This window comes from Homarus americanus, unplaced genomic scaffold (assembly GCF_018991925.1).
Source record: "Homarus americanus isolate GMGI-L3 unplaced genomic scaffold, GMGI_Hamer_2.0 scaffold19518, whole genome shotgun sequence".
NCBI lineage: Eukaryota > Metazoa > Arthropoda > Malacostraca > Decapoda > Nephropidae > Homarus > Homarus americanus.
The window spans coordinates 657032-669621 of NW_024723340.1; the positions used below are offsets into that span (position 1 = coordinate 657032).

Genomic DNA, 12590 nt, shown 5'->3' on the forward strand with positions numbered 1-12590 from the left:
ACCGGGACACAGACTTGCTCTTGAAGTGAATTCCTGATGACTGGGAATGTTTTCCAAAAGATGGAAAACTGAAAGACAAGAAGAAAGCTCCCTAATACCAATAGAACTAATATTGTGTGTCTGTAATTTGGGGAAGTTTTGTATAATTTGCAATGTACAGAGATAGGTAAACTGAAACTTTGCTCATGAGATATTCGCAGAAATTTCTTTAATAAAAGCAGGTGAATAATTTTTTATTTTTTTTATTTATTTTTTAATGTTCAGACTGTGGGAAGAATGGGACCACAATGTAGATTTTGTCATTCAGTTATGAGAAGAGCTGTCCTCAAAATCTGACCAGCTAGAAGTCATCAAAATTTTCAAGATACAGTACGAGAAAAAAAAAACATAATCTAATCCTCTGTTACCAGACTCCGAACACTCTTTAAGAGATTTATTAATGTCTTTGAATTAATCAGCTATTTGTCGCTATAGACAAGGGGCGTGGCTTACGGGCCAGGTTAGCGTGGAAATAGTATAATGAAGAGAGATGAAATTAATGGTAGTTTGAATAGACACAGTTTGGAAGAAGTGAGATTTGTCAGGTAACTGGGAATAAATTTGTCAGTATCATGAAAAAACTATTGTTATTGGTAAAAGCAGCTGACTATTCATTAAGAGGCACAAACACTTATGGCATGTACAGTAATAGAGTTTTGGTAAAATGCCGACTTTAAGCAAGTTTCACATTTGAGGAGGCCACAGAGGAGAGGATATACTGTAATGGCAATGCAATATTAAGTTAATACTTAATGGAAAAAGAGCTTAAATAGAAGAAAAAATTTATTAGGAAAAAATAATTTTTTTGTTTTTGTTTTGACAATATGTACAGTATTAATTTATCTGAGACTGAAATGCCTTGGGAAGATCCATGATGCAGGCACCACTTAATTGAAAAGTGAAAGAGGGTTGCAGAGTAATGGCTGCCTATTAGGGAGAGTGTGAATATGGCACACTGTGTGCAAGGAGGCAGAGTCGCCAGCACTTATTTGACCACCTTCACTTTATATACTTATAAAGATAGGTACCCATTTACAGCTGGGTGTCCTTAAGTCTTTGTTCAAAGTAGCATTGGCAGTGAATTTTGTTTGTTTGAAGAAGATAACATATAACTTGTTATATACAGAAAAGTAAATGTACAACTTCTCTTGTTTTTCAGCGATGCTTAAAAGTGTATGGAATAGAAGTGGTGGAGAAGGCAGCTGACGATGCTCGCCACAATGCAGAAGAAAATGGACTGGAAAATATAGTAATACTTACTGGAAAAGCAGAAGAAAACATGCAAGTCTTGGTGCAGAGCTGCAATAAAGTTAATGTTGTGGGTATTGTGGACCCTCCTCGAGCTGGCCTTAGTAAGTCATTAATCTTCATTTGTTTATCCACTTCTATACATAATTAATTTCCACATTTAATGTCCTGAAGAGTCTAGACGGAGAGCGGCAGGCGAGTGGACACAGCACTCGCCTCCTATTGTGGTGGTTCGGTTCACTGGCACTCCCAGTTCAACCAGCGGTAAATGGGTATTTTAAGTTTACAACTTGGAGAAGAGAGGATGGTCAAGAGTAGTACCGGCCATGCTACTCCCTTGTATACCAAAGGCTTAGTATACAGTATGCTGTATCCACACTGTCCCTAAATGGCAGCCATGCCTATAGGACCCACTTTAACTTTTCAAGAGTATAGACGGTCCTCTTGTGTAATCCATTGCATACTTATGGATCATAAGAACTCTGTGACCGACTCCCCTTTTTTGTTGTAATGTATACAATTGAAATTATTTGTTAGAATATGTGTATGACTTTCCCATGCACAGTTGGCAACAATTCCACCTAATACAGTAACTGGCACATTTTCTGAAATATGGCACCACTTTGTGTGTTTACATATTAATTAACCCGTAACTGGTCATTAGCGTTCAAGTATGTGATCGCCGATGTTGCTACAGTAAAACCTCGATTAACCGCCCATATATGGGGGGAAGGGGCCAACGGATAATCCAAAAGGTCGGTTAATAGTAAATAAAGTCTACGGAAATAACACATATTTTCAACGTACTTATCCCTAACCTACCTCATTTAAGTCCCTCTATTCTTTTTTGTTCATTTGCCATTCATATTTCAAAAGAATTTGCTTTAAAACATTAACCACTTTAGTAAATAAATATGAACCAGCACAGACACCGTGAATAAAAAATGGAAAAGTCAAAGAACATTGTCATCACAAAAATTGTGACCAAGTCCCAGGTTGCTGATCTGACTTTCTGCCTCATTTACACACAATTGCAGGGTTTCAATTATTTATCTTACTATTGACAACACAACATACATACATACAGGTATATTGTTTCTCACTCTTGGTTTTTTTCATTTTTGCATTTCTTTATAGTTCTTTATTATTATTATTATTATTATTATTATTATTATTATTATTATTATTATTATCATCATCATCCTTATTATCACTACATTTTCGCCCCCCAGGCCCCGATGTGGGTCAGTGACCTGTGCCCGGGTGGGCTAATCCCCGTAAAAAAAAAAAAATATTTAGGGGTACGGGATCGGCGGTTAATCCGAAAGTCGGTTAATCGAGGGTCGGTTAATAGAGGTTTTACTGTATCTCTGGTCATTCACGTACTAGAACGTTTTCCAAATATACTTTTCCTGCTCCTTTGAAACTGAGTCTAGCTACCATATTCTGGTGGCTGGTGTTGTCTGGCATCTTGTGTAAACGTTTCCTGCCACACTGCCTTGAGGAACCCCCTTCCCCCCAGGGGGCCCCACCCTCCCGTCTCTCCCCACAGTCAAGGCTGCAGGACTACTCAGTAGAGTCTCAATAGCCATAGCATGTGAATGTAACCGGTCACTCAATCAGGACTAGATATACTCTGAATTATTTGGTAGGGGTGAAGATGAACATGGTATTGACAAAGAGGCATGTATTGGTAGTGATATTGATGATAATGATAGTGACCCGGGCTACGTGTTTGAACGAGGACAATGATGATGATGAGTGGCAAGTGGAGGAGAGAGGGTTGCTGCCCTCCCCATCTCCAGGAACATCCAGTGCTCCTTCAAATTTTGCAAAATGCGCCAGCCACTGTACCGGGTAGAACTGTTACCAACTATAGTCCAAATATAAAGTTTAGATTTGAAGCTGACAGAAATATCGCTGGAACTAGATGTCGTATCTGCTGAGTAAAAAAATCTGAACCTTAAATTTATGGCAGATTTCAAGGTAAAATACATGAAAGTTGATGAAGACAAATTTGAATATTCTGGTTTAATATACTGTACTGTTTACTGTAATACTGTACTGTATATTTTCTTTTCTTCTCTAGATGGTAATGTAGTGTTTGGTCTTCGCAAGTGTGAAAATATGAAGCATCTTCTTTTTGTCTCTTGTGACCCTAATTGTGCTTTCAAGAATTTCATTAATCTGGGAAGACCACAAAGCAAACAATACAAAGGAGAATTCTTCATACCCTTAAAGTAAGTCTCTAAAGTTATGGTAAGTTCCCCCTCAACAGATCAATTAGATACTGTACAGTGATAGGAATGATCCAACTGAAACTTGTGATTTATCAGATTTGTTACCCATTTTTTCTTGACAAAATTTCTTGGAATTAATACCTGGTGAAGGGCTACACACGTTCAATTTTCAACTTCCTGGATGTTTAGGGTTTTGAGTGTGTTTTGGGCTATATAACTAAGGAAGAACACACATGGACATAAATCATGGAAGTTTTTACTGCTCTTTTTTCTGTACACATGACTTTGAACGTATTAAATCAAACAAGGAAATAGATTTTATGTGAAACTAGCCAGGTTTTTTTTAATTTAGGTACTTGTCAGGTCAGTGTGAAAGCCAGTACTGTACAGTAATTTGTTTCCATGTTTCAGGAAGTTGTGGCCTCCTCAAAGCTCGAATTTTGCCAGGGATATACGTATATCACACAGTGACCTCGGTTCTTTTCCATTTTTATTATCATAACCATAAGTGTGAATTTTTAAGTTAATACATTAGTGTGTAATTTTAATATTTTTTTAATCAAACTGTCCATTAATTTTAATGAAAAATCATAAAATTTAATCCAAATCATGTACAGTATATGGTGGTATGATGTGTATGTTCCAAAATGGTTCTACTCCAGTGATCTTTTATTGACTACCTCTATATGAAGCTAACATTTCTTTTTAAATTTACTTTCCTTCGCTTCATTGCTGTACAGTATTCAGTTAACGGTGTTGTATTTTCAACATTTTAATAAGCTGCAGAACCTTTGTACAGTAAAAAATAATATATAATTCAAAACACCTATTGTATATATGGTTATATTATTAGTGTTCTTTAAAGGATCTGTGCCCTGTAAGTCCCACACCAAATTTTGCTATATTTATTGGTTACTATTGGCTGCTGTTCTTGAACTTTTCTTTCTTTTTTTTTTAGTTTTCTTAAACTGCCTCATGTAATGGATATAAATCATTTCTAAGCAAACTACAACCTTTCAGAGCAATCCCTGTTGACCTCTTCCCCCACACCCCACACTATGAGTTGATTATACTCTTTGAACGTTGGGAAGAGCGCAAGTGGCGTCGAATTATGGAAGGTGAGTAGCCACTGTATAGGTTTTTTAATGTAAAATTCAAATTTTCAAAAGAGTATTATAAAAAAAAGTGTTTGTCAGAATTATATATTAATTTTTACATATCCTTACCACCTGCTGGCTGGGAGGAGGGGGGAGGTTACCGGGTAGTTGTCAGTGGAGAGGGGAGGGATTTTTTTTGCTTATAAAATGTTATTGACTTGACTAAGCAAAATATAACTTGCATTGCTGGAATCCTTGCAAGACAGCAATTAATTTGAGTATAAAGATCTCATGGTTTACACAAGAGATAAAAAAATTCATAATTAACTTAGTACATTTGAGGACAGGTTGTGATAAGTGTAATGATTTTTCCATGACTTTTATAGCATTACTGTTTGACTTATAGAAATTGTGGAACATATCCTAATTTTCCCCCTTTGCCTCCCGAACCATTGAAGCTGGTGGACTATCGAGTCCCAGATTAGTGGGGTCCAACCTGCACTATATTTTACATGTTTTATTGATTTATACTAACTGTTTTTCTCTATGTAAATCAGCCCAAGAACCCCCCCAAATTCCTGACCAGACATGCATTCCCCTTCATTCATTGTTTCTTATGGGAAAATTAGTGTAGCATATTGCAATTTCGCTCATTACAAGGATTTTTAGGAACGAACCCTTGTATCAAATGGTGAAAACCCTGTGTGTATTTAGGTGATTTAATTTTATGTATTAGTTTAGGAGTTGTATTTTAGCTAGATTTACATATTGCATTAATTATTTAGGAAATCCACTTCCCCGTGACGATGAGTACTTCCAGCGTGTACCTAAGAGGCCTAGAGCAGCACAAAAATTTTCTCCGACACAGGTAAGTTTTCCTCTCTTGTGAGTTTACATTATTGTATTTCTTATTCATTTAATGTACTGCATAATCTTACATAATTTTCATGATTGATGATAAATATTATGGTTCTTATTTTCAAGGTTTTGTAAATACTAAACCTAAGACCCAAAATGGTGAAGAACATTGAGTCTGTCAGTACCTTGATTAGATGTTTGTTAATATTATGATACAAGTGTAAGTGGCATGATATGTGATGGGATATAATATCTGTTTACTTGGTATTGGCAGTGACACTCAGTTATTAATAGATTAGGCTTATGCTTTGCGTAAATTCATGAGCATACATGGCAGAAGTCATAGGTATGTGTATTTTTAAATGCTATTTCCACAAGTTTCATGATATTATTTTTCGTTATCAAATTCAGTCTGTAGCTGGATTGTCAGACTCCAGTGACTATATCTGTATCCATTAACTATGGTACACCATGATCTCTGTCTGTACTTGGCAGATAACAGGATATTTCTTAGCTGACATACCAAGAAATGTTCCTCATTTAATATTACAGAACAAGTAAGGCTCTTGACTGCAAAGACAGTTACTCATAATACAGTAAAATTCTAGGGGAGCTTAGATGGTGCTGATGATTTAAAATATACCCATATTTAAAAACTACATCCATACTGACACTATTATACTCGTTGTGGCTGTAGCATAAGGACCCATATTAACAGAAGGGTTAAAGCAGACTTATGCCAAAAGTTGCTTTCATATTTCTTTCTGTCTGGTCATTTCTGTCATCTTATTCTTCTTAATCAAATCCTTCCTGGACTAAGCTATTGTTACTATATTGTGGCTAACTGCTCACTTATATTTGCAGGTTCCTCCATGGAATTTATCTATACCTTTTAGAATTGCAATATTATCTTCTTGCTTTTCCTGTTTAAAAATATTACTTATGCAGTAAGGTAGTTGATAGTTAAATTCTTTAAAATCTCAACTTTTATAGTTGATTTCTTGTTCCTATATCTTTTTTTGCCAAATATTGTACATCCTGAAACAATAATATTCCTCTTAGCCGGAACAATTGGTGCAAAGCATTTCCAAGTATTGAGACAAATTTTCATATCCTAGAAAAATCACACATATACAGAATTTTCCTGGGCATTAGTGAATTTTTCTGCATCTAAACTACAAATTTGATACGGAGCGCTGCTGCTACGGAGGATTAACTGCAGTCAGACAGATACAGAGCTGTATTTATTTATGTAAACACTACTGTACACGTAAGAGTATATTGTAAATATAGTATTAATGAGATTTCGGTTAACAAATTACCTTCCATAAGATTCTTCACTTTGATTAACGAGCAATCCCTCGATTAACGAATTCCTTACGAGCGTCCCTCAACATGTTTTCGCTTGTGCACTAGCTGTCGTATTAGTCCGCCAATCGGTTCTAGGGCTTAAATTCCTTACTATATTAGTAAATATCAAGAAGTTTGTACTATTCAATAATTTTAAAAGTCTTATATTAAATTTTTTAGTCATTTTAACAATTATTTAACATAATTGAATACAGGGAAAGTAGTTTTTAGCGCGCCAAACAGCCTGTCAACACACCAAACAGACATCAGTCTCTGTGTCTTTTCAGTGGAGGTAACATCTTGCTTCAGACTCTCTTCAACATGAACGATTTTTTCCGTTTTTACAGTGAAATTATTGGTCATTTTGAAATTTATTTTACATATTGATGATATATAGCGCAGTGCAGTGTTGATTTAAAGAAAATATTCTTTATTTACAGCAATTAAACTTAAAATATCACGTGTTGAAATTGTTTTTGAATCCAGCATGGGTCCCAAGAAATCAAGAAAAGCGATTTCAATCCAGGTGAAACAGGAAATTATTAAGAAACATGAAGAAGGCATTAGAACAAATGTGCTTAGCAAAGAATATGGCATGTCGACATCAACTGTGTCGACAATTCTTGCACAGAAAGACAAATTCAAGGAAGTGAAAGTGAGAGACAAATCTACCAGAGTGTTTAAAGGTAGATTCCTAATAGCAGAAACAGAGAGGTTACTTCTCATTTGGATTAGGGAAAAACAAATGAAAGGTGATTCAGTTTCGACCGAATTTATTTGTGAAAGAGCCAGGGAGATCTACGAACATTTAAAGACAGATCAACCTGGTTCTTCAGGCATAGAATTTGAAGAGTTAAGGGCCAGCAAGGGCTGGTTCGAAAAATTTAAGAAAAGAAGTGACATTTTTAGTGTTGTTAGGCATGGTGAGGCTGCTAGTGCTGATAAGGAAGGAGCAGTAAAATTTTTAGTGGAGTTTAAAGAACTGATGGATGAAGAAAGTTATCTTCCACAGTAAGCGTTCAATGTGGACGAAACTGGGCTGTTCTGGAAAAAAATGCCCAAAAGGACATTCATCACCAGAGATGAAGCCTCTTTACCTGAGCATAAACCCATGAAAGACCATCTCACTCTATTGCTTGGTGCCAATGCTTCAGGGGATTTCCAACTGAAGCCTATGCTTGTCTACCACTCTGAGAACCCCAGGGTGTTCAGGCAACAAAAAGTGGTAAGAGGACGGCTTGGAGTTTATTGGAAGTCCAACTGTAAGGCATGGGTGACAAGACAGCTCTTTAATGAATGGGCTGTTGAGGTGTTTTGCCCTTCTGTGAAGAGCTACCTTTAAAGGCTCTTCTCCTTATGGATAATGCCCCTGGTCATGACCCTCAACTTACCAGCACTTTGGAGTCTCAATTTGACTGTCAAAATGTTGTTTTTGCCTCCCAACACTACATCAATCATACAGCCAATGGACCAGAATGTGATCAGCAACTTTAAGAAGCTGTACATGAAGAAAATGTTCAGGAGGTGTCATCAGGCAACTTCCACTGATCCTGAACTAACACTGACACAGTTCTGGAAGACACAATTTAACATCCTGGAGGCTGTAAAATTGATTGTGTCCTCATGGCAAGAAGTCTCCACTAGATCCCTCAATTCTGCATGGAAATTACTGTGACCATCAGTAGTCCATGATTTTGAGGGCTCTCAGGAAGAAGCAGAGTTGGACCAGGAGATTGTGTCCATTGGTCAGTCATTGGGCCTTGAAGTGGAGGAGGATGATGTAGAAGAGCTTGTGATGTCTCATGAGCAGGAACTTACTCCTGAAGACTTGCAGCAACTGGATGAGATGTTAGAGGCTGACAGTGGTGAGGAGGAAAAGGAAAGTGATGACCATATGTCAACTTCAGATTTGAAAGATGTTATTGACCACTGGGAGAAGTTCAGGAAACTGGCTTCAAGGCACCCAGATGTGGAAAAATCAGAACTAGCTTTGTGTAATGTTGAGGACACAGTGGCCTCCTTCAAACATCAGTTAATGATGAGGAGGAGAGATGCCCCACAAACAAAAATTGACAGTTTCTTCACTAAAAGGCAGTGGGAACAAGATGCTAGCCCTCAGCCTTCCACTTCAAGAAGGAGAGAGGATGTTCCTGCTGGAGAATCTGTCAGTCCAGAGGTTCCTGACATTTTCATGGAAGGTGACTCACTTTCCAAGAAGCAGTAAAATGCTTCACCTCCACTTCCTTCTCTTCTCCCTTCTCCTCCTCCACCTCCCACTTCAAATTCACATCAGCATCATCATCCAGGAGCCTTCTACATACACACCTCAAAGTAAGTGTACTTTACTACCTTTTTTGTTGACTTTAGGCAATTTTCGGTGAGCTGAAACCAATTACCCAAAACCCATTGAAACAATGGTTTTGGTTAATGAATTTTTCGGTTAACAAGCAACCTTCTGGAACGAATTGTGCTCGTTAACCGAGGGACCACTGTATACACTATACAGTAGTATATCCGTTAACCGGAATCCCTCAAACTCGGAACTCTCCGATAGCTGGAATTGTAATTTACTCAGAAAATCGTTCCCAAAGCCAGAATTTTCAGGAAAATTCCGCCTTTCGGAACGATTTGACGAGGGGCACATTTTCCAGAAAATCCCAAGAAAAATTTCCCGATACCCAGAAAATTCCAGGGATGGGCGAGTGTTTCCCGGGTGTGAGAGATGAAAATCAGGTGCATTCTCCTGAAATTCTGAGAAAATTTTTCTGGTAGCCAGAAAATTCCGGGGATGGGGGATATTTTCCGGCTTCGAGAGCTGATGTAATGGGTAATTTCTGAAATGTCTGAGAAGATTTTTCCGTTACCCGGAAAATTTCAGGGATGAGGGATTTTTTCCTGCTTTGAGAGAGTCGTCTCGTTATCTGGAAATCTCCCATTCCTGGAAGTGCTCTTCTACACCACTTGTTCCGGTTGACGGAGATATCACTGTGCTGTACTCCCCAGCAGAAACTGTCATCTTGAGCTTGTGATGCAGGCAGGCCAAATGATAATATGATACAGGATGGCCTGCCTTTGTCCTGTACCATCTACTGTAGCAGGTGTTACTGTCACTCTTCTCCTGCCATGAAGGAGGGGCTGTACACACACTGTATACCTTACATACACACCAGCACACAGTAGGCATTCACTGTCCACTCTGCTATGTACAGTACTGTACATACAGTACGTACTTTCACATTAATTGAGTGTACAGTACAGTATATATAACTGGAATCATTTTTTGTCTTAATACACTCTTAACAGTATTCTTGGTTGATTGTATCCTGGTTTAGTAATGTACATTACTGCGCAACACAGATTGTATGCAAAAACAGTTGTGAGTGAGCAAACAAGCTTGTACAATGACAGCTGACAACGAACTAAGTGTCATGATGCAAGAGTTTGAAGAGATAGACTGTCAATCATAGGCATCCCATGCACTCACGTGACGTTAGCAGCCAATCGTAGCGCAAAATGCACTCTCAGTCTACTCACCCATGACACGCTTGGCACATGTCAGCACATGATGCGATTGCTCAGAATTTTATTAAAATGCCCGGAACGTAGAGATTTTTCTTGTAATTTTATGGAATGCTAAAATGTTATTTTTTGGGTAGTGTAAAGTTTTGGGTTAACAGGTACATTACTGTATCGTGTGACCTGAAGAACCAACACCAAATCCTCTCATTAACCTGAAATCCAGCACATTACTTTTCATATTACTGTACATAAAATATAGGAAATGTCCATACTATTCTACTTGAGGGAAACGCTGAAATGATGGGTGTCTGTGTATGTTTGATATTGTTGGCACAGTACTTTGAATGAATAATTGTAAGTTTCACCACAATATTAGGCATTTTATAAAATATCTGGAAATTTTTTGATGATTACGGTAGTGAAATACAAATTTGTGTTCTTAAATTTGCGGGTACAGGTATCCCTCATTTAGCATTAATTTGCTGAACGTTATATCAAAATTCGGTTTAGTGATGGCGTGACTTACAGGGAAGAGGGAAAACTGGAAATTCTGTGCTTCAATTGTACATCTTAGCTGTCACAAATCTATGTTTACACTACCCGCGTACCTGAAAGTATGGTGTGAATTCTTTTGGAATGCCGACAATGTAATAAACCATCTCCCCCACGCATCAATTGGCGTGAGTGGCGAGCTAGTGGGCCGTGGCCCGACTGACTCGTGGAGTTGCCATTTGCGATATACTGTACAGGTGTACTCCGATAACTGATGCATTTAGGGACCGTGGAAAGTCGTTGGTTAGTGAATCAATAGTTATCGAAGCAATTAATCCCATAAAAATATAATATTCAGGAGGTTAGGGACTGGTCACCCCAAAAAACTGTCATCTACCTTTGATATATCTCTGTTGTTGTACACACTGTCAGGCAAGAAAATAAAGCAGACTTACTTAATAAGCATTAAATAAGGATTGTGAAACATAAATTGAGACTATTATTTGCCTGTGTTGAGGATGGTAGAGATGGTTTAGGGTGGCAAGTTCAAGTCTCTTCCAATCTTTGCTTGTTGAGGATGGTAGAGATGGTTTAGGGTGGCAAGTTCAAGTCTCTTCCAATCTTTGCTTGTTGAGGATGGTAGAGATGGTTCAGGGTGGCAAGGTCAAGTCTCTTCCAATCTTTGCTTGTTGAGGATGGTAGAGATGGTTTAGGGTGGCAAGTTCAAGTCTCTTCCAATCTTTGCTTGTTGAGGATGGTAGAGATGGTTCAGGGTGGCAAGGTCAAGTCTCTTCCAATCTTTGCTTGTTGAGGATGGTAGAGATGGTTCAGGGTGGCAAGTTCAAGTCTCTTCCAATCTTTGCTTGTTAAGGATGGTAGAGATGGTTTAGGGTGGCAAGTTCAAGTCTCTTCCAATCTTTGCTTGTTGAGGATGGTAGAGATGGTTCAGGGTGGCAAGGTCAAGTCTCTTCCAATCTTTGCTTATAATGCCTTATTGCATCACATAAAGCTTTCTCTAAGAGGGGCATCACAAGAGGAACTATCACAGGGGCGTTTAGGCATGATTGCATAACACATGAAGTCGGAAAAAATTTGAAAATCTGTCATGGTGGCTTAATAACATTTTATTAATGTACCGAATGTGGAAAATCATCAACCCTTTTTAATGCCTTCATGTTCCAGTTACATAAAATTAGGAAATATGAATGATAGTAATTGCCTGTTTGCTTCCTTGACCTGAACAATGGGAACGCATGTTCAATTTACCCTTCTAAATCTAGCATACAAAATAAATAATAATAATCTCTTTATTATGAAAAAATAATTATGGTGAAGTTAATATTAGTACAGTAGGATCTCATGTTTCACAACTAATTGGTACCGGTTTTAGCATCGCGAAAGTTAAAATTGCCAAGCTAATGACATTGAAATACTGTACATGTAAATAAGCCTAATCAGTTCTGCGGTGTCACCCAAACCCCCCTATAATGACCTACAACCCACCAAGAAAATGACATTACTGTAATGTATTCATACATATTATATTGTACATATAATCAATGACCTCACCAGCCAGGACTCGAACCCTTGACCTAATTAGGTCAAGGGTTCGAGTCCTGGCTGGTGAGGTCGTTGATTATATGTTCAAAGTCCGCGTGTTATATGGACTAAAAATGAAGAATTATATTGTACATAATTTTGATAACAATATTTATATACACTCATACTGTAGAATAACTTACCTTGG

General features: G+C 37.8%; 1 protein-coding gene across 3 annotated transcripts in view; it reads left to right on the forward strand.

Moving 5' to 3' along the window:
* Nucleotides 1-12590, forward strand: part of LOC121863417 (tRNA (uracil-5-)-methyltransferase homolog A-like) — a 75753-nt gene that overhangs the window by 35802 nt on the left and 27361 nt on the right. For all 3 annotated transcript variants that reach the window (XM_042362073.1, XM_042362072.1, XM_042362075.1), the window contains exons 12-15: nt 1199-1391; nt 3377-3527; nt 4548-4645; nt 5410-5492. In XM_042362073.1, coding sequence (XP_042218007.1) covers nt 1199-1391; nt 3377-3527; nt 4548-4645; nt 5410-5492 — 525 coding nt within the window. The remainder of the gene's footprint in view (nt 1-1198; nt 1392-3376; nt 3528-4547; nt 4646-5409; nt 5493-12590) is intronic.